At 35.6% G+C, this 22,299-nt stretch overlaps 3 protein-coding genes across 5 annotated transcripts; all 3 read left to right on the top strand.

Moving 5' to 3' along the window:
* Nucleotides 1-971: 971 nt before the first annotated feature.
* Nucleotides 972-2,605, top strand: LOC122033481 (RHOMBOID-like protein 3). Of its 2 annotated transcripts, none has more exons than XM_042592512.1 (5): nt 972-1,338; nt 1,455-1,618; nt 1,704-1,867; nt 1,944-2,197; nt 2,265-2,605. In XM_042592512.1, exons 1-5 carry the CDS (start codon nt 1,073-1,075, stop codon nt 2,386-2,388), a joined length of 972 nt encoding a protein of 323 aa, XP_042448446.1. In that variant the 5' UTR covers nt 972-1,072; the 3' UTR covers nt 2,389-2,605. The 2 variants fall into 2 exon arrangements, with proteins under 2 accessions (XP_042448446.1, XP_042448447.1); XM_042592513.1 differs by having other exon boundaries at nt 2,277-2,605.
* A 151-nt stretch (nt 2,606-2,756) lies between these two features.
* On the top strand, nt 2,757-13,470 carry LOC122033480. Its single transcript, XM_042592511.1, has 12 exons — nt 2,757-3,319; nt 3,477-3,595; nt 3,693-3,799; nt 3,888-3,975; nt 5,505-6,693; nt 6,793-6,847; nt 6,943-7,024; nt 7,162-7,242; nt 7,407-7,511; nt 7,599-7,648; nt 12,339-12,498; nt 13,302-13,470. The coding sequence occupies exons 1-12, from the start codon at nt 3,187-3,189 to the stop codon at nt 13,368-13,370; spliced, it is 2,238 nt and encodes a 745-aa protein (XP_042448445.1). The 5' UTR covers nt 2,757-3,186; the 3' UTR covers nt 13,371-13,470.
* A 1,736-nt stretch (nt 13,471-15,206) lies between these two features.
* LOC122033495 ((3S,6E)-nerolidol synthase 1-like) lies at nt 15,207-19,546 on the top strand. Of its 2 annotated transcripts, none has more exons than XM_042592533.1 (7): nt 15,207-15,365; nt 16,636-16,900; nt 17,673-18,045; nt 18,270-18,488; nt 18,631-18,769; nt 18,863-19,102; nt 19,176-19,546. In XM_042592533.1, the coding sequence occupies exons 1-7, from the start codon at nt 15,243-15,245 to the stop codon at nt 19,461-19,463; spliced, it is 1,647 nt and encodes a 548-aa protein (XP_042448467.1). In that variant the 5' UTR covers nt 15,207-15,242; the 3' UTR covers nt 19,464-19,546. The 2 variants fall into 2 exon arrangements, with proteins under 2 accessions (XP_042448467.1, XP_042448468.1); XM_042592534.1 differs by having other exon boundaries at nt 16,636-16,825.
* Nucleotides 19,547-22,299: the final 2,753 nt, after the last annotated feature.

Genomic DNA, 22,299 nt, shown 5'->3' on the forward strand with positions numbered 1-22,299 from the left:
CTTCTTTTATTTCGTAAAATTTTATTTTGCGCTTATGTCTACACGTGTTGTATCTTGCAAGCGTGGGTGTACTGTAATAAATTAGGAATTATTATATTTTTATTTTTCTGCTATGCAATTTTTTGTGAAAACGTCTAAAGCACACATCCGCATCAGACTCATAACCCCAACAACTACGTGAGAGTATTTTCCACCAACTTCGCTAGGAATCACCACTTACCTATTTTTGTAAATCTATCACGTAGTGACTAGCTCGGCTATGCCCTGGGGTAGCATTACAATGTAAATTGTAGTAAAAGATGATTACACTCACCCTAGATACTCCTTACAATCCGTCTTCAGATTATGTGAAGGGAGGTAAATCATAAGGTTATCTTATAGCCGACCGCTAAATAACTAATGGGTAGGAGGAATTTTTTCTAAAGGACATGTGTCGATAAAAAATTAATTCCTACTCTATTTTAGTAAATCTATCCCCTTCTAATTAACTAGATATTCTGTGCGGATAGCGTTATAACGCAGGTGATTGCTATAATAGTGTATTAGTGTAGCAATTAATGACTGATGAATTTGATTATATTGAAGTGATTTTAATCCAATTTTCAGTTTAAATAATTTTAAGTAAGTTTATAAGTTAGTTTTATTGATTATTCCTAAGATAATCGATGGACCATTAGGATAAATCGAAAAAGTACATGTGGTGATCAATTTAGAACTCTAGCATCCCAGTATCTTTTGATTATGCTTTTCATTTAGAAATTTTTTTTTATATAAATATGTTATAGTTGAGAATTGAAGTATGAGTGTCTAACTCATAATCTAGATGGATAATATTTTTAATCAATCGTAGTGAGTTATTTCAACATAGAGATAAAATGTAATACAAACAAATAATAAGGAGATATGTGTAAAATTCCGATGGAAAAGGACCCTTCCTCATGAGCTGCTTAACTTCCCCAGCTCACTGCCCTTCGAAGCCAAACAACCCTCGCTGGATTCCACATTTCCACCTGCCCCTCCTCCGCCTTAAACCCCTCGACCTCCTCCACCGAAGCTCCTCACTCTCCCCCTGATGGCCGACGTCGAGGCTAGCAGGGGTGGAGCCGCCGGCAAGCGTCGCGGCGGCGTAACTCATGGATACGGGGAGCAGCGCGGCTGGACGCCGTGGCTGGTGCCGCTCATCCTTGTGGCGTGCGTGGCGGTGTTCGTGGTGGAGATGTACGTAAACAACTGCCCCGCTCACTCCCAGGCCTACGGCTCCTGCTCCGCCCGCTTCCTCCACCGCTTCTCCTTTCAGCCCGTCCGCCAGAACCCCCTTCTCGGCCCCTCCGCGTCCTCGTAAATCCACCTCCCCTTTCTCGGCGTTTCTGGTTAAAAGTTTGGATTTTTAGGGTTTAGCCAAATCCCCCCTTTGTCATCTATCTGAAATTTTTGCGATTCTCTTTCTGCTCCAGATTGGAAAAAATGGGGGCTCTTCAATGGAGCAAAGTAGTCCATCAGCATCAAGCTTGGCGGCTTGTTACCTGCATCTGGTTACACGCAGGACTCATCCACCTGCTCACGAACATGCTTTGCTTGCTCTTCGTTGGAATTCGTCTCGAGCAGCAATTTGGATTCGGTATGTGTTCTTGAATCTGAATTTAACCTCTGTACATCATTTTTCACAAGGATGACAAAGATCTCCCTCTCTCTCTCCTTTGCAGCTCGCATTGGATCAATATATCTTTTATCAGGCATCGGTGGCGCCCTTCTTTCTGCTCTTCTCCTGAGGAATGGCATTTCTGTTGGTGCTTCTGGTTCTTTGTTCGGGCTTCTTGGAGCAATGGTCTCAGAACTCATCATAAACTGGACAATCTATTCAAATAGGGTAATTGTGTACCCTCAATCAATCTCCAGCTTAGTTTGGCACCATGGTCTCTGATTGATTCGATCTCCTTTCGTAGGCTGCAGCTCTGTCGATTCTTATAGTCATCGTCGCGATCAACTTGGGCATTGGCTTGTTTCCTCATGTCGATAACTTTGCCCATATCGGAGGCTTCTTGTCAGGTTTCCTCCTCGGTTTCGTTCTACTGATCCGGCCTCAATTTGGTTGGATGGAACGCGAGGATCATCTTCCTTTTCCAGCCCAGATTTCGTCCAAATACAAAGCATACCAATATGTCTTGTGGTTGATCGCATTGCTTTTGCTGGTAGCTGGGTGAGAATTCTTCTTCATTGTTCTTAGTGGTCGATCATGTACTTGATGGACTAACACTGCGAGCTAGTTTCTTCTGCAGATTCGTCGTCGGATTAGTCATGCTCTTCACCGGAGTTAACGGAAATGATCGTTGCCATTGGTGCCACTACTTGAACTGTGTGCCGACATCAAGGTGGGTTTGCGAGGACTGATCAACTCCGGGCTTTCGCAGGGTCGAAGGGAACATCGAAGCAGAGTTGCAAGAAGATGTAACATTAAGAATGAGCTCTTACAGTGAAGTGAAACCATAAGAGGTATCTTTTTGGTTCTAGTCAGATGTTCGGTGTGCATATATAATAACGACATTTTCTTGGTAAATCTGATAAATTTTCCTTATTTATTTGACATTTATATTGATTTCTCCTTCAATCTCCTCTTTTATATAATCACTATTCTATCGTCAATCATTCGTAATCGTCGCTGGATATGATCGAACCAAGTGGACAGAGGCTCTGCGCATAAAGGCGAGTCGGAGGCTTTGCATTCTCGTCCTTGAGCTGTCGTTCCACTAACTGGGTTATAATTGGACTATATTCATATCATAGACTGTGCCTGGGCCACGTAGGCCCAAACTAGCTCATTTAATTTAGTAAGGTCTCTAACAACGTCAGTTTCGAATTCGGTATTCCATTTGTTCACCAAGTGGGGACCACCCCTCCATCACTCGAGAGACCTGGCCGCTCCATTGGCGGTCAAATCGACGGTCAGATAGCTACTGACGGTGAACCGGCGTCACGAGCGAACTTCATCCGACGGCGGGTATCAATCCGGCAAGCAAAGCGCACAAATTAAACCGATGGGTTCGTGGCCTCTGGGTTTTCCATTTTAATCCCTCCACGTCCCTCGCCGCTTCTTCTTCTTCTTCGATTCGAGCCCTCTCCGGCCTGGTGGTGGAGAAGAAGAGCTAGGGATTCTCGCGTGGAGATCGGAGAAGGAAATAGGAGGCGGCGATGGAGGAGGCGGAGGAGAAGCGGAAGGAGGCGGAGGAGACTCTCTACAAGACCAAGGTGGTCCACTTCCTCGGCCGCGAGACCCCGATTGTGCTCCAGAACGACAACGGTCCTTGCCCTCTTCTTGCGATATGTGAGCGCTTTCCCTCCCCCTCTCCTCTCTTCTCTCTCTAGTTTTCCCTAAACCATCAAATGCGGGTTCGGTGGAAGCGCATCTTATCTGATTAATCTTATTCTGATTGCCGTCTGGGATGTCTGATGCGGTTTGGTTATTCTTTTGGTGTGAGTAGGCAATGTTTTTCTGCTGAGGAATAATATCAGTTTGAGCTTGGACGCATCGGAGGTCTCGCTGCAGAAACTGCTTTCTCTTGTCGCGGAAAGGTTGATCGATTCCAACAGTAATGTGCAGGTTAAGAGATGGAATTTGAGACGGTGCAAGTATTTATGTATTTATTTATATTTCTAGTTGTATTGACCTTGTGGTTATTTTGTGCTCTTCTCTGCAGGGCAAGGATGATGAATACGTCAACAATCAGCAACAGAACATATCTGACGCAATTGATCTCCTGCCACGGCTCGCTACAGGGATTGATGTAAATCTGCATTTCAGGAAGTGCGTTGTTACTATTGCTATTTTCTTTTTCTCGTCATGAAATATTGCTATATCAAAGTTATAATAGTGCATGATACTAATTGTATAGGATTGACGATTTTGAGTTTACACGTGAATGCGCCATATTTGATCTCGTTGATATTGGTCTGTACCATGGTTGGATTGTAGATCCCCAGGTAACATCCTTGGCGTTCTGGTTCCTTTTGACCCTTTTTTTCAGTTGATGTATTTGCTAGAAGTTATGCACATGATTCTGCTATGCACTTGGTAATTCGAGCATATGTTCTTGATTGACATAGTAGCCTGATACATCCGCCTGTTGTCTTTTAGTAGTCTTTTGCATCATGGTGATAGACACAGTATGAATTATTACTTCAATAACTTGTTTTGTATGATTGCTTGATAATCTATTGAATTTTCATGTGCATTTGAACGGATGCCTTAATGCAACTATTTTTTTTAGTTACCAGTTTTGAATAATAATTGACTGTCAGAAGGTTGGTTGCCACATATTAAGAACTCATTGAATGATGCACAAAATGTCGCATGTCTTCTTGAAGTTAGGGTTCTCTATCCTCGACAAGGATTTAAGTTGTGTGCGTGAGGACATTTCAGTGTTCTCTTATTTAAGTTGTGTGCGTGAAGACATTTCAGTGTTCTCATCTCATGTTAATCACAACACTAAATTTATTGTGTTTCTTCTTTCCTTACTGTGCACGTTTACGTGTGCTCGTGTGCATACACATGTGTGTGTGCATGTGTTCTTATCTCAGTTTAATTGCAACAATTTATTTTATCATGTGTGTGTGTGTGCATGTGTGGGGGTGCTTGAGTGTGCATGTGTCTTGGTGCCCAAGTGTGCGTGCATGCGTGCATGTCAATTAACGACTTAGTGGAACTGTCATTTGCTAATGCTAGACTGTTTTAACTCCAACATAGTCTTTGGTTGACAGGATAAGTACCATGTAGAAAGTTTTATATGGACAACAAAAAAAAATCCTTGTGACATTTAAATTTCAGCCAAAAAGGATAAGTATAATGGGAACAGTTTTTGTACAGATATGAAATTCACCAGGATATGCACATTTGCAGCAAAAAGTTGACTCATATCCATGATCCATCTACTATGAAAATGTAAAGTGCAGTATAATGAAAATAAGTCACAATAATTATCTTCAGTCATTGTCTCCAGAACAACTACCGTCTTGTTGTCATGCATTTGCATAAATAGCTTCAGATGATTGACAACTCTATCTAGACTTCTACTGTCTTTCTGCACCTAGTTGGATGAAGAACAACTAAACAATTCCAAAAAGAAAAACTATACTGTATGAAGAAAAGTCATGTATGTTTCCAGTATATAAGGCTTTATTATTATTATCATTTTTGGCAACATCTTATATTCACTGTGCACTATAAAAAAAATTCTGTCTTAACATACTATTTTTCCAGTCACTTCTATATCCTTTCCATCATCTGAATATTTCATGATTTTGTGTGTGCTGTGCTCCTTGCTGTATTGGCTCTACACCCTAATGGTTAAATGGATTGGCATTTGTTTATGCCATTGGGTTGTTAATTCCAATGGCTCCATGTGGCTTTACTATAATAAATTGTAGAATGCTTGTACTGGTTTAGCCTCTGTTATAAATTAAAATTTGTAAAAATAAATCTGTAAGTCTGGCTAATTTATGCGGTATACTAGGATGTTGACACTGCAGCAGCAATTGGATCAAAGTCTTATAACACTCTCGTCGCTGAGCTTGTTGCTTTTGAAGCAAGGAAATGTGAAGCGGATAATAAGGCAAAAGAGGAAGGAGATTGTGTTGATTTTGTTGCTTCAACTACTGCTACCTTAGGAGTTCCATCACCAAGCCTTTCAAGAGGTAAATCATTTGATGACCATTGGGTTTCAAGTCCTGTTGAGCAACCAGGGAGTAATGGTAATATCCAAGAAAAAGAGGAGCTCATGAAAGCCTTAAATCTCCCAAGGGCTGAAGTTTCAGAACCTTCCAGTGCTTCCATGCTTGGTTTAGATGGAAAGGTTGATATTCAAATATCTACTTCTCAAGCTCATGCTGATACTTTAGGGATACAAGCTACTGATGCACCTCACACCATTCAGCAACCGAGAGGTAAAGATGATATCCAAGAAGAAGAGAAGCTGATGAAGGCCTTAAATCTCTCAAAGGTTGAAGTTTCAGAACTTTCTAGTGTTTCTCTGTCTGGTTTAAATGGAAAGGAACATATTCAGATACCTATGTCTGAAACTTGTGTTGATTCTTCAGTGGTGGAAGCTACAGCTGTACATCATGAAACCAACCAGTCAGTATCTCAAGGCTGCAATGAATCTCTCAGTTTGAAGGGAAATATGTCTTCAGAAGATGGTCCTTTGCTTTCCAATGAAACTACTGAGATTCATAGTGGTTCTTTGCTTTTCAATGAAGCTACTGAGATTCATAGGAAGGAGGAAGCCCCTGAAGGACCTCTCGTTAATGAAAGATATAGCAAATCAGAGGAAATTAGTACTGCAATGCCTGACCAGGCTCCGAATGTAGAATCTTCTAGTCTAGGTAGCTCAGACAGGTGCTGCAGTTACCAGGACCTGGTTAATGTTTCAGTAAATGGTCCTGGTAGCTTGAGCACAGATGCAGAGAGTAGTTTGCAATCCTCAAATGGGAAGGAACTTTCAGAATTTTCTGAGATTTCCGCTTCAAGTGTCCAGGAGCATGAACCTATATATGAAGGAGAAGAAACCATTTTTGAATCAGGAATTTTGTCATATGCAAATAGGGAGCCAGTCTATGAAGGTGAGATAGTACTTGCTGAGCAGGCTGAGAAAAAAGAAGACTGCCACACTGTAAACATAAGGGATGTTGTTGATCATAAACAGTGTAAGGCGATTCCTGGTCTTGGTTTTTCAGTAGATTATTGCATACTGTCTTGGTATTTTCATGGAATTCTCAACAATTATTGGTTATAATTCTATCTAGGGCAACTCATAAAGAATTTTCTAGAACACAATGCCAGTCAATTGACAATTTACGGGTGAAGTTTCCTCACTTTTTGGTGTATAGGTAAATCATATCCAAACTAATTATGGATATACTTATATTGATCTACTGTTTGTCTTTTGTTTCCAGACTGTTTTGCTTGCAAGAAGATCTTAAGGAGAGAGAACTCTGTGTATTCTTCAGAAATAATCATTTTAGCACTATGTTTAAGGTAAGCAAATCAGTGGAGTCCGTGCTCTTTTTCTTTTATTTCTACTGGTTTGCTGATTTTGTAAGTGACAGGTTAAGATAGAGATTAATTTAGTGAAATTGTTTTTCATGACTTTTGACATTTTTTTACTTCTATAGTTTAATGGCGAATTGTATCTCTTGGCTACTGATCAAGGTTATATGAACCAGCCAGATTTGGTTTGGGAAAAGTTAAATGAGGTATAGTTAGTCCGATGGAGTTTGATTCATCCTTTCTGCTTCTATTTTCTTATGTAATGGAATATGATCTATTTATTAATGTCATGTCAGCTTCAAATTTTTTTCTTTATTATATTCTTCAAAAATTATAATTTTTCTAACTTTATTTCTTGTATATCCTGAAGGTCAATGGGGACACTGTTTTCATGACCGGTCACTTTACAGAATTTAAGGCTGACAATCAAGTCCACGACTCGTGGAATGAACAAAGTGCTGTGACTAGTACAGCTGTATGTATTTTATCACCACAATTAGGTATAACTTTGAATGCTCATTGTAAAAAAAAGTTTTGATCATAATGATTTATCAACATGCAGGATTATCTGGCAGAGCTTGAGAGCTCAGATCCCTCTAGTTCAGCTTTTAGGTATGCTTTCTTTGCTTTTATGTATCAACTGAATTGCATACATGCTCTCTGTTTAAAAGAGATAAGATGTCTGTTAATTTGCACAGTGGAAATACATACCACACTTTTGTGAAAGGGGTTTTCAAAAAATAATCTAGAGGAATGAACAATATAACACGGAACAAAACCTTATAATGAGGAAAACTTATTAAATTTAAAGAAAATTTTAAAAGAGGGGATTGGTTCCTTTTTGCTTATCCTACTTTCCTATTTTGTCTTTTGTTAAAAAAACTTCTTAAAAACTTGTAAAAGCTTAACTTCCTACTTAAAAGTTTCATATCTAAAACTTTTCTAATTTTAAATTGCATCTTCCCATCAAGTGGAATTGGATTCTAGCCTAGTTGTTAGCGTCTTCAATTTGGTGTGTCCTTTACCATAACTATGGAATAGAATTACACCATTTGAATCTTGATCTTCACATAACATAATTTCATATTTTCTTTTGGTTGCCCTTTTGAGTAAGAAACACTATCATCTTCATTATCCTTCTAAACTTTTAACAAATTGATTTTGACTATATTGCTTTTTTGTCCTTTTTGGCCATACCTCATAGTAAAGAAATGTTGTGGCTGATCTAGAAGTAGAAAAGCTCTCTGTGTCTCTCTTGTAAAATGGCCAACATATAATGATGGAGGCTCATCTTCTCCTAGTAAATTAACATATTTTTAATTTGAAAATTGTACCAGTATTTAAATCTGTTGAAAACTTAATAAGCAAGCATTAGAACCATATTTTCTAAGAGATGTTGGAATGAATTTAAATTTAGAGAAGTCATTATGGAATTTCTTGGGCTAATGAATGTATAACGTATGTAGCTGTCCTTTAATCTATGATGTCCATCAAGATATTATTTGTAATAATTCTGGTATGGTCGTATCTCTCTTTCATGCATACATTTAAATTTTCAATTTGGTGGATGGAAGGAGAGATAAAGGAACCCAAATCAATATAGTCACAAGTTCTAGGCTCAAAAATCACTAGGAAGAGCATATACTGGTGGATGTCTTACAGAATCTTTGTAAGCCATCAATTGATTAAAGAGAAATTTGTGTTCCTAATTTGTCATTTGTTTATATGGCTTGATTAATCATTTTGGGCCTTAGGCAGTCTGATAATTGTAGGTCTATGTCATGATTAATGACGTGAAATGCATTTTTAAAGCGGTGAATTGTCAGAGACAACTCTATAGAAGACTTGAAGGATCATCAGTCACAAGTGATATGTCACTAAAGCAGTATGATTAGTGTCATGTAAGATGCTTTCTAAAGGGGCAGGTTGTTAGGAGGTTCTTTTGGTGTCAAGCACTGGAGCCTATTTAAAGGTTCTTGGGTCTCTTAAGAAAGGGATCAGTGTGAGCAATAGAGGTTTTTATGCATGTAAAATTAGTTGTATTGAATGTTTCTTGACAAGAGCAAGTCATTAGTGAGTTTTTCTCTAATTAAGTATGAAGACTTAAGTAATAGGAGTTTTGTCTTTAAGAGAGGAAAATCACTAGGTAGGTAGGAAGTGTCTCCTATTGTACTAAGATTAGATCCATCTTCAGGTCTCAGTTTTTCTTCTTTAGGAAGTATTTCCTATTGTACTAAGATTAGATTCATCTTTAGGTCTCAATGTTTCTTCTTTTCGCTCTATTCGTGTGACTTTGTAAGGGCTTGCGTGAGTTTCTGATATGATTTGGAAGCCTTTGTGGAAATAACATTCATACTACCATTCTATGTTTTGTCATCACATAATGCATATGTATCAAAAATACTAGGATGCTTCCATATGTCATCTAATATGGGTGAGGATAGATATCTTAACTGTTAAGTCTGTAGTAGTTTATCAAAAGAGTGAATATGTTTGTTTTCATCCTTTTTCTATTAAATTGTCTAGAGCATCCAAGTTTCTCCTAAATCAAAGCTTGCTTTGCATTTTGATTTCAGAGCCTTTGCAAGTAGGATATTTCTCTCATTCACTCATAATAGTGGTGCATTTTCTTTCTTTCATTATGTTGATGTAAGATGATAATTAAGTATCAATGCTTATAAATTTAAGTAATTCATTAACTATGGCACAATGACAAAAATATACTGGATGGTGACTTATTGTATGAATGATGACTGACTAGGTCAAAGCAAAGAAGTTTTATATATTTGATTGGGTAATGATGTGTTTATCTAGATATGATGGATGCTTTTTGCTGAATAGGGTATACACTATTTTTGAGAAACTTTAATTAAATGTAAAAAAAATTAAACTAATAATTTTCAAAAAGAGAGGCATGATTATACCAAAGTGATACATGTCCATCTATTGTTGCATTGCCCTATATAATCCTTTTTTCTCATAATTTGAAAGGTTACTTGCATCAAATCCGAAGTTCCTATATTAGATGCCAACATGGTGGGCCTGCCACTTAATGTATCTTTTTTCCTGTATTCGTTTTTTTAAGAACACAACTTCAATTAATGAGAGGAAGGTGAATTACAAAAGGCTACTATAGCACCTGTAGCTACTCTATTAATTGAGTAACCTATACTACGAGAAAGAGGGATCTACTACCGAAAGGGTCTTTCTTTGATCTCGATGATAGGTCATTGATATTACTTTTAGTGGCAAATCTGGTGGAGGGCTATTCTCTTGTGGAGATGGAGATTGGGCCGTAGGCTCCTACTGATGAAGCTCTATTAGTTATGCATCAAATTGATGATGTGGTGGCAGACGGCTCGTCTAGTCACAACATTTTTAAGAATAGGGCTTGACGACTAGAATCTCATTGTGTCAGAGGAGATGGGTGGAGGTGCTGGATCTCTATTGTGGCAAATTTAGAGGATGGTTTGTCACTTGGTCTATCGGTTGGTTCGTCTAGATGTGTGACAGGATTAGTGCTAGGCTATGCAAGATCAAGCGGGTGGTCTTCCCTAGAGAGGGCGGGCAGATCCTCAAGCTGAGATGGGATTTGTAAAGGGGTATGCAGGTGAAGGTGGAAGGAAGTTGTAGGTCTCTCAATACAATATGTTTTTGATGACTCATCTCGTAGATGGTGGTAGTGATGGAAAAGATGCTGAAGTAGTGGTGGCTACACGTGGACAGTGGTAGGTGAGTGATGGTTAAGTTGCAATAAATCGCAAGATTATACACAGGATGACAGTAGTTGTAGGTTACTAAACAAACCAAGGAATGTGTGTTGATGGGTGGCTTGAGGATATTTTGGCTTACAATGACTGTCAAATGAGGTGTAGGTCTCATATGCAGGTGAGAGCAGAGTAAAACGGGTTGATTGAGGTTTGTCTACCTACCATAAAGAAGGCGGGGCACTAGTGGGTAAGTTATTGTTGAGGAGTGAAGGAGTTTGTAGAGGTGAGGAAATACGCATGGTGGCAAAGTTTGTGGGAAGCAGCAAAAATTGTCTCAATGAAGAGCTCAAAGTTGGTGCTGATGAGATTCTTGTGGAGGTGTCTAGCTTAATGTCATGGGAAAAAGTGACTGAACGCATGAGAGATTATGAAGACATAAATGATGGTTGAGAATTGTTTCTCTTGCAGTTGAATCAAGAAGAGGAAGAAGCAAGATGGTCAGGAGCACAATGAACAGGGGAGGCAACATCGTAAATAATAATCTCACAAAGAATAAAAATTGACAAAAAATTATGAATTTCAAAGATAAATTAACTAGTGTAGTTTGGGTCTCTTTTAAAGGCTCCAACATTGATCTGTTCTCCTAAAATTTGAACAAGAAATAATCATTCCCCTAATTACTTAGTAAACAAATAATTATTTGCTAAAATAATTTCTAACTAAAATATAATATAAGTTTTACTGTTTTTTCTTCACCACTTCAAAATAATACCTTACGAATAGCTCATGTTAGGCAAATAGATGGCAGTAGCTGTAGGTGAGGCTGATGCACGATAAAGAAAGTGAAAGACGATGCACTGCTGAAGGCCCATAATGTGGTTGTAGGAGTGATGCAAGTACCAAGGGTCGGAGGCATTGAGATGAGTGCCAAGATATTCGCTGGAGGAAAGTTGATATGCAATGGAGGCAAGGTGGAGGATGATAGAGGGGGAAGATTGAAGTTGCAGAGAAAGAAGTTCATCTGAGGAACTTAAGGAGCAGAAAACTCAATATACCCTATGGTGTTGACAGTTGCTAAGTGGTGGGTGGAGCAAAGCTTGCAAGCTTCCATGGTTGAGATTGAGTGCATGGGAGTTCGTGGATGTGTCAAATGATGGGGGCTGCAATTTAGATATATTACAACCACGCTAGAATCAGATTGAAGAGAAAAATACCTAGGTCTAAAAAATATAGCTTTGATAGCATATAGACGTGTATGAGAAAGATGATGTAAACCATATTTGAAAGACAACCATTACAAAGCACATAAGGTTCATGAGAAACTCCTAAAATACCAACATGAGATTAATACACAACTCAACTTTATTAACATAAAAATATCCATTGTGTATTTTCTTTCATTTGCCAGGTTTTCTTATGACTGATTTTGACTATCTGAGGTCTTCGTTATGTGATACAGTTAAGTTGTCTCAGGAAGTTTCTGTTTCAAAAGCAAAGTGGAGGAATAATATATCATAGTTGCATTAGAAATTTTCTTACTAGCAGACTTTTTTTGCCTAGTTTAGCGTAGCCTTTTCTTTATGTTATTGCAGTTCTGATTTGCAACTGGCGATAGCTCTTCAACAACAAGAGTTTGAGCAGCAGCCACAACAACAGCAACAGCAACAGCCTCAACAGCAGCAACAGCCGCAACAACCACATTCTCAACCATCATCTGGTACTGGCCGTTCAAAGCTTGCCAGTGGGCCTTCGGTATGTGTGCTTTTGCAGGCTTTCATCTACTTGGTTATATTGCCTAACTATATTATGTACGGGTACATAATTGTTAATCTTCAATAAACTTAGCTTAACTATCTGGTGCTTGAACTTCTTTCTTGTTCTACTAGTGGTTTTGTGGACTGGACTGCTTAGGACAAAATTGGAGTCTGACCTTTTCTTTGTCTAATCATGTTCCTAGATGGGCATAGATGTCTGAAACGGCTTGGGCTAGTTGTAAGGTTTATAGTAATTCATCTAGCGGACTAGCAAGGTCTGTATCTTATCCAAGCATGGACTGAGACCTAGGTTCGATGTTTCATCCTATTAATGGTCAAGTCTATGCTTTTTTTCTCTGCTGAAATATGAAAATGCTTGGCTCCCTGCCCGATCCAACTCCTGCCTCTCTCACTCTCTGCACGAGCACTGTGCGGTGGAAGTAGGCAATCCTCCCTAACGACTCTCTATTCTTTTGTTGCCTCTACAACAACTAGCATAGCTTAATCTATTTCCCTTGTCCACTCTATAGGCATATGAAATTGCTCATCTATTGCACCCCTAAGCATAGAGACTGCAGGTTTGTTGTCAATTTGTTATTTCTAAAGCAATATGTTTTAGTAAAAGATTCTATGATCTATGGCATTTACTTGGTGATTCAAGTCATGGACTACTTATTTCGTACTTGAAATGTATCAATCTGCTACTAGTTTTTTGTAGTTTTCCTACTGTGCGCTCACTTGTTAGTATTCTTGTTCATTATAGCTTGTTTTTATGGATTAACAAGCTTTACAATTATGCAGGCGTCCAGGAACTCCGGTGCGCTTCAAAGGAGCGAGTCAAAAACGAAAGAGAAATGCTGCATCATGTGAAGTTTGCAATACAGTCATGTTCACTTTTCTCAGTTTTGGTGTAGATAACATGAAGAGAATACTTCTGCAATAAATTGCAAATTTTGTGTTTGACTAGCAATTCTCAATTCTGTTAGGTCAAATAAGATCAAATAACTTTCGCTTCTAATCACAAGATCTTTAAACAGCGTTGTTCTGCATACTTATTATCAGAACAAGATGTGCAGAAGATTGACAAAATAGTAGATTGTAAATAAAAAGATCATATATGCTTGTTCTTTTTCTTCTTTTTTGTCGCCAGATAAGCAAAAAAATAAAGGAGAGGGAAAGCAAAAAAATATAGAACAGCAGACTCTGGCAAGTTTGCGGCAACTCTTGGCTGCCTCATGGAACCTTGTGATCGCAAGTGAGGCTGTTTGTGTGGCTCTAAGCCTATTTAAATTAAAGTTATATATAAAAAGTTATATAAAAATAAGTAGAGTTGAATTTGAATGTGAACAATTGAATAAAATATTATAGATTTAAATTTTATTTAAAAGAAATTATTGAATATATTTGAGTTCATTTTGAATTCAATAATTTTCAATAAAATTAAATATTTTTTAAACGTGCTCTAAAAATTCATAATCATGTGGTAAAATGGTGATTTATTCGTTCCCAATACTCTCGCTTATCCGTCCCTAGGTCAATACGGAGGAGTTAAATCACAGGTGGCTACTAGCCATTAGTACAAATGGTCAAGACATGAGAAAAGTTATGCTCGATCACGCCGAATTTCGATTCCAAGATCTTATATGTTTTAGCTGTGTTTTCTATTAATAAAAAATTTGTTTGTATTGTCAATTCAGAAATAATTTTATTATTATTTTTTAAATATTTTGTATTTTTATTTGATTCATATGTTTTTATCTTCTTAAATTTAAATAAATAAATTAGGTTTATTTTTTAAATTTATTTATTATTTGTTTTAAACTAGAAAAATTTAGATAACCTATGGAAGCTTTTATGTTTAGAGATAGAAAATAATTCTTTTTCCCTTTGTAAATATTTTATGATAAATTAGATTGGATTTTATAATTTTTTTTCTTTTATAGTACCTCGACATGTTATAAATATGAAAGAGGTTAAGAATTAGTTTTCTTTTGACAAGGACTAAAAATGAATTATTTATTTTGACTTTTTAATCTCGTATTATAGGATGAATCTCGAAAGGTAGGAAACATCTCCCTCCAAACTATACATACAAGGGTAATAATGCACGGTAATTTTTTCTAAAATGATTTTTTTTAAAAACCATTATGTCAATAAAATTTTACTGGTAGAATTTAGATTATAGTATTAAGAGAAAAAAAAATTCAAACTACAAATTTTTTTTAGATGTTCGGCCATCAAATCTTCCGTGTACATCTAATTTTTTTTTTTTTCAGTTTAATTATTTTTTTATACTTAATATTATCCCTTTATCCCTAAATTTTAAAAATCATTATTAAAAAAAATAAATAAATACGGTACGCGGGTCTCTTACGGCATTGCCCGTAGAATACGATCGAATTAACCGCACCGTGTTTGCTCGATCCTCCTCCTTCAACCGTCGGCCACCCAGTTTGATGCAGCAATAAACGGGTAGATGGTGTCGCTGTGCCATTATCTTTCGCTTATGCACTCAAATTACGGCGGTAATTTCCATCTCACTCTTATCATTTAATATATTTCTAAAAAAAATTGCACGTGGCAATGCACGCGGAGTTTTAAAATTTAATTTCTCTCCAAAACTTAAAAGTTTTAATTCATTTCCCTTCATTCAATTGCAGTGTTCTCTCTATATATACAACCATGTTCTTAGTGAGCTCTAACTCAGATACATCCAGTTGAGCTTCTCGTGCATGCAGGAAGATGCAACGCTCTTCTTGGCTGCACCCTAAGTTTGTGGCTTCTCTCCACAACAGCAGCAGCAGAAATCCCCTTCACTTCCGGAAGCAGCAAACCACGAAACCCTACCATTACAATGATCATCAAGTGAGTGCTTAAATACATATCCATATACTTTTTTGGTAAGTCACACTTTTTCCACCAATTTTAGTCATGTTAATTCTTTTTTTTTTCTTCCCATATTTAAATTGATCATAGGTAATTAATTACCTAACTGGTGGCGGCAATAGTGACATGAAAAATGAATTTGGATATTTTTATTTTTTATGGACAAATGATGTATGTGGCAAATTTTTTAAGTCCATGTGAATATTAAAATAAATAAGGAACACAAATTCAAAACCACATCACCTTACAAATTTTATTTCATCGATGGGTGTAATATTTTTTTTAAGAATTTTATTTTATTGATTTTAATTTTAAGGTGATGTGACTTTGATTTTGTGTTCCTTAATTATTTATTTGAATGTCTGGGTGGACTTAAAAAATTTATCATGTAGGTGATTTATCCACTAAAAGTAAAAATGGTCAAATTCATTTTCCATGTCACTAAAAGTAAAAAAGATTAAAATTGGAAGAAAAAAAATGCAAGTACTAAGAATGTGAATTTTAGAAATAATGAGACTAAAAATATAATTTCCTCCTTTTATTAAAATCATGGAAGAATTTTTTCCCCCATTTATTATCAAAATAACATCGCCGTTCATTCTTAATATTTTTTTATTTTTTAAAATACCCTTTATCATCATAACTGTTATAATATGAACACTTCAATTTTAATCAACACTAATAATACTAAGTTGTAATAACTACAATTCTTAACTGCTACAATATTCATCTCTTATTAACACCTATTAATATTATGTTGTAAACACTTTATAAATCATACCTATTATAATATCGATAGTTTATTTCTGATCATCATTAGTCAATATTATATTATAACAAATATGATTATTACACGGTTATAGTAATTATTAAATCGTAGTTGCTACAACTATGTATAAGTTATGGTGGTAAAAGGTGAATACGTTCGCCTCCAGCGCCCTCGTCAATCCGTCCTAGGGTCAACACAGAGGAAGTAAATCACGGACGGCTACTAACTTTTGAAATAGTGACTAATACATAAGGGAGACATTTACCTTGGCTTTGCCGAGATTCGAACCCCAGATCTCATGATAGCAATACGTCATGTGCTAGTCACTAGACCATCCCGAGGACATAACTATGTACGAGTTATGATTATATAGCTGCTACATCCCGCATCGTCGAAAATAAAAGTATTTTAAAAAAAAAAAAATGAACTGAGATGGAATGGAACACTGTTTTGGTATTAATTTTTATCCTCTTTTTGCAGAAAAGTTTATGCTTGAGGCACACTGATAAGCTACAGGAAGTGAGAAGGATAGTCGATGAGACGAGAGGAGAGAAAGAGACACTGTTTTTGATTGATTCTCTTCAAAAACTATGTGTGGACTACCATTTCGAAGAAGAGATTGAAGCAAAGATGCATTCTTTGTATGAAAAACAGTTGAAGATCATTGATGGTGAGCCAAATAACATAGTTGAAGTTAGCCTTTTGTTTCGGTTATTGAGGCAAGCTCAATACCCTATCTCCACAGGTAACTTTACTTCATATTCAAAGACGGATCTTAATTTGGGCTGTCCTAAGATCTAGACCAGCTCAATTTTTTTTGCTATTAAACTTTAATGTTATGGTTAACTGGAGAAAAATCTCCAATCACAACTTCAACTTTGCATGAAGTTCTCATGTCTAAAAAATTTTATTTCTAATCTCTACATGTAAAATTTTATTTGCTTCAACTCTCTCATGCAAACATTGTTACCTAATTGTCCCTCATATTTTTTTAGGTACAAAAAGTCTAAACATGAATATAATTCCCCTTAAATTCAATACTTTAAACTAGAATGACATATTTTTTTATCAAAATCGCCCCTCATATTTTTTAGGTACAAAAAGTCGAAAATGAGTATAATTCCTGTTAAATTTAACACTTTAAACTAAAATCGAGTATATTTTCTATCAAATTAAGTACGACTTTTTTTTCCTGCTTAATATAATTCTTCCTAAATTCAACATCATTTAAAGAAAATCTAATATATTTTTCATCCAATTAAGCATTATTTAAAGAGAATCTAATATATTTTCTATCCAATTAAGCTGAAATATATTTATTTTTGGATTTTTTGTACCTAAAAAATATGAGGGGCAATTAGATAAATTGATGTTCATAATATTTGATTAGGGAGTGAAAATAAAAATTTTTTGGATATGAAGACTATATGTAAAATTTAAGTTATGATTGGGACGGTATGTAAAATTTCTTTTAATATTAACTAATACTGAAATGAATTTCTGTGTGTTTCTCTTAGATGTGTTCTATAGGTTCCTTGATAGCAGTGGAGAGTTCATGGCATCCCTCGCAAATGAGATGGAAGGATTGATAAGTTTATTTGAAGCTTCAAATTTAAATTTTGGAGGAGAATTAATGCTTTATAGAGCCAATGAGTTCAGTAGAATCCACCTCAAACCCTACAGGACATCTTTGGATACAGATCTTGCAGTACATATTAAACAGATACTGGAAAATCCATATCATTTGACCCTGCAAAGATTCAAAGCCAGGCAAATTCTTGATAATAATACCTCAAAATCTTATTATAATTTCAATATTGTAGAACTAGGGAAGATGGATTTCACCATGATCCAATCATTGCATCAAAAGGAATTAAAAGAAGTCACAAGGTAGTTCTTTTGAAGAGCATGTGAATTTAGTTTTAAATCTTATTTTTATTTTCTTCTGCTTGTAAAAGGACAGTCTTAACACAACGATAAAGTTGTTACCATATGACCTTGATGTCACGAATAACTTCTTGCAAAATGCAAGATAAAACTGCACGACAATTTCATGCACTGAGCTATCATGATTTTCTTCTACTTGTAATTATTTAATAGATTAATTTATATAGGTGGTGGAAGGAGTCAGGGTTGGATCAAGAGCTAGTGTTTGCGCGAGTTCAACCCTTGAAGTGGTTCATTTGGCCAATGACGTGCCTCCCAAATCCCAAGTTTTCGAAGTATAGGATTGTTTTGTCAAAAGTCATTGCATTTGTTTATCTTCTTGATGATATTTTTGATGTTGAAGGATCACTTGATGAACTCTATCTCTTCACACAAGCCATCGAAAGGTATATATAGTCGTGTTCAATAAATTTATTTTTGTTTCCATAATATATGTTTGTTAAAAAAAATAGATTCGTTATATTAACGGCTCCCTAGTGTCGTCCCACGGAAATATATGTTTATTAAGAGTTACTAGACCAATGATAGATGGGATCATTCTTCAATGAATTCACTACCGGATTACATGAGAGCATGCTTCAAGGTCCTACAAGACACCATCAATGAGATTGCTCAAATTGTGGTCGAGGAACATGGATGGAATCCGATAGAGTATCTAAAGAAATCGGTATGAATAATTCTTTTTTTTTAATCTTAATATATCTTTTATTATTTTTCTTACCGCCTAAAATTTATCAAAAACCAAACTTTTACATTGAAGTGGATACAATTAAGCAAAGCATTTTTAGTGGAAGCAAAATGGTTGATAGAAGATGAAGTCCCAACAATAGATGACTACATGAAGACTTCAACAATTAGCTGTGGTGTTCCTCTTGTCTTGGTGCACATTTATTTTCTATTAGGGCATGGTGCGACGGGTGATTTATTGGAGAATCTTCCAAATCTTATATCTTGCCCCACGAGAATTCTTCGACTTTGGGATGATTTAGGAAGCGCAAAGGTACAAAACTTTATAATTTTTAAAATTTATATATAAGAAAGAGAATGATGAATTTATCGTGGGTGATAATTAGGACGAAGAACAAAAGGGAAGGGATGGTTCATTATTGGCTAGCTTGAGGAAGGAGAACCCACATTGGTCGTCACAAGTCGCAAGGGGAAAAGTGATGCAAATGATAGAAGAAGCGTGGGAGGAGCTCAATAAGGAAAGCTTTAGTCCATCAGCATCAATGTTCTCTCGCGATTTTGTTATAGGTTGTTTGAACACCGCAAGGATGGTGAGAGTGATGTATAATTACAATGAGGAGCATAAGCTCCCTATGCTTAAGGAGTATATAAACTTGTTGTCTAAACAAGTTTAGCACCTCACATGCTTAGGGAGTATATAAATTTACACATGTTTGAATTTGTTTCTTTATATGTCGATTATCACATTGAATTTTGACATGTTCTTGTAAGAATTTGTCGATGCATCAATCTTCGCTTCGCTTATAACCCCTTAAACATCACAATATGTGCATAGCATAAGAATCTTTCTTATAACCCCTTAAACATCACAATATGTGCATAGCATAAGAATCTTTCGAAGATGGATTGCTTCCCTATATGTGAATATGCTTGTTGAGTCTTTGAACTGCACTCTATGTAGGCGGCAGCACCTATTTGCTTCCTTAGTTCCTCCCCCTAAACATTATTGTATTGACCTAAGCGATGTTTAATGATGCAGAGATGATCTATGAAAAATTGCTTATCATCCCGAAGATCCGTAAAACACACCGGAATGTCACATGAAATCTACATTTAGTAGGGCTCACACCAAATTCAAATTTTTAAACATGAAAAAGTGCTCAACAAGTTGAAACCAACAATCAAAGTCATGGAAGCTTGAAACTAAATGTGTCAAAGGGCATCCATTCAGATCAAACAAGCTTAAATCTTGAATTCAGTTAGGTAGCTTATGCCCGGGGTAAATTATTATTCATAACTCTATACTAATTATTGACTGCACTTTGGTGCACATAATCCTGTCCAGAAGACAGAAACTTTAAATTATCTTAAAAAATACAACTTCCATAAAATTTTCATCCTTCAAATCTGTAATAACAATGATAAACATATCAAACTTGTGTTCCAAACTACCCCAGAGCAAGAGCTGGATAGGCAACACAACTAAGTAAATCTTTAGCCACATTTTTTCCAGAACAAAATATCAACCAACACCTTGCCTAGGGATGATTTTTCCTGTATCTACCGAAACCCAATTCAACAAATTTTTACTCAACGCAACGGGGAATGTTATTTGCATATTCAGATCCTTGATTTGGAATAGTTATTGCCATGCGATCAGGTTGAAAAGTCTAGAGTTCTAAAAAGATAATTTTTACAGAGAAGCCTGGATCAGAAATCGAAATTCCTAAAGCAATAAATCCAACCATCCCGAGAACAGCGGAGTACTTTAAGAACAAGGTAGACCAGATCATTATGAAAATTACAAAATAAATATATGAATTTAAAAAAAAACAATGAATTAAAAATAAACTTAGCTAAAATATGTCCATAAGTACTTTTGGAAAGTTCAAATGGAAAACTCTAGATTAATATAAAAAATAGAAATATTAAAAAAGATTGATGTAGGTTCAAATTTTTCATTAATTTCAAATCTTAAAAATAATGGAGGACTAAATTTATATTTTAAATTTTACAAGGATCAAATTAAAAAAGTGATATGAAAATATATTCTAAAAAAATATCCTGTTAATTTAGACATTCAGTAGGTAGAAACTTATATTAAGTTCCTAAATCATGCTTAGTATGATTAAAATTAAATTTTATGTATATTTTAAATTTAATTTTCTTTAATTTTTATTGTGATAGGGAATTAGGTTTTCTATTAGGATAAAACTTTTTGAGATTTTTTGGTAATTATTTGATTTTTTTTATTAAAAAAATATAATTAAAATATTTTTGAGATAAATTGTGAAAGACTTAATTTTTTGGATAAGGAACATTATTTTTTGAATATAAAAAAATTAGAAAGATATTTTCAATTAAAAAAATATTTTTGAATATTTAAATTTGAAAATAACCATTTATGTTCAAAAAAATTTATTATGGTTAAAATAATAATATTATATTCATAAAATTTTTTGTCATGTTTTAAATACTTATGTTTGTCATTAATGAAAATTTTAAAAAAAAATTAAATTAATTTTTCCAAAACTAAGGTTTAATTGATAAAAATTATTTCTTTCAAAAATTAATTTTAGTAAAATAAAATATTCCTAGAAATCATGTTGAAAACCCAAATTTATTTTCCAATATTTTTTTATTTATTTTTCATATATTCGTTGATATATTTTTTTAATGTGATCAAAGGAGAGAGAAAGATTAACTTAAGGAGGAGGTACTCAGTATAAAACTTTAATAAAATTTTATGTTCTTTATTTGTACTTATTGCAAATTTGTTACTTGCAATAAATTATAAATTTATGTTCCTAAATTATTTTATTATTTATTTATCCTAACTTAATTTGGGTTAATGTACATTAAAAAGAAGAAGATTATAAGTACCCTGAGTCAGTTTTGATGTGGTCAAACAGACTAAGTTAGGTCCTGTGATTTTGATGCCTTATGTTTGAGTATGCAAGGACTTAGGACCACAAGAAATGGAGCGGAAGACGCAGCTAGCAAGAAGAATGACATGGGAAGCGAGTCAAGGGGCTCGATGCATTCGAGGGATGAGGTGTTGTGGAAGAATACACTGGCAAACGAGAAGGAAGCGCACAACACATTTGAGCGACGAGAAATCGAGAAGGAATTCTGCACGAGGAGAAGACTGGAGTTAGGTTCGGGTGAGCTCAGTTCTAGACGACTAGAGCACCAAGCAAGTGGGATCGAAGAATATCAACTTAAAGGTTGATTTTGAAGACACAAGGTGCCTCACTTGTATGAAGGTGCCTTGAAGCAAAGGAACAAAGGTGCCTTACGAGTGTTTGAGGCACCTCAGACAAAAAGGAGCGAAGGTGCCTCAAGCAAAGGCTCGGAGGCACATCTAATGACATTAAAGGCGCCTCCAACCAATTAGAATCGTTAGATGATGGTTGAAACATGGATAAAACTTTATCCATGTTGGAGGTACCCTAGATGACTTTCGAGGCGCCTCCATGTAACATTAACTTTTCCCAGGAAGTTATAAAA

The sequence above is a fragment of the Zingiber officinale genome, chromosome 11B (assembly GCF_018446385.1).
Source record: "Zingiber officinale cultivar Zhangliang chromosome 11B, Zo_v1.1, whole genome shotgun sequence".
NCBI lineage: Eukaryota > Viridiplantae > Streptophyta > Magnoliopsida > Zingiberales > Zingiberaceae > Zingiber > Zingiber officinale.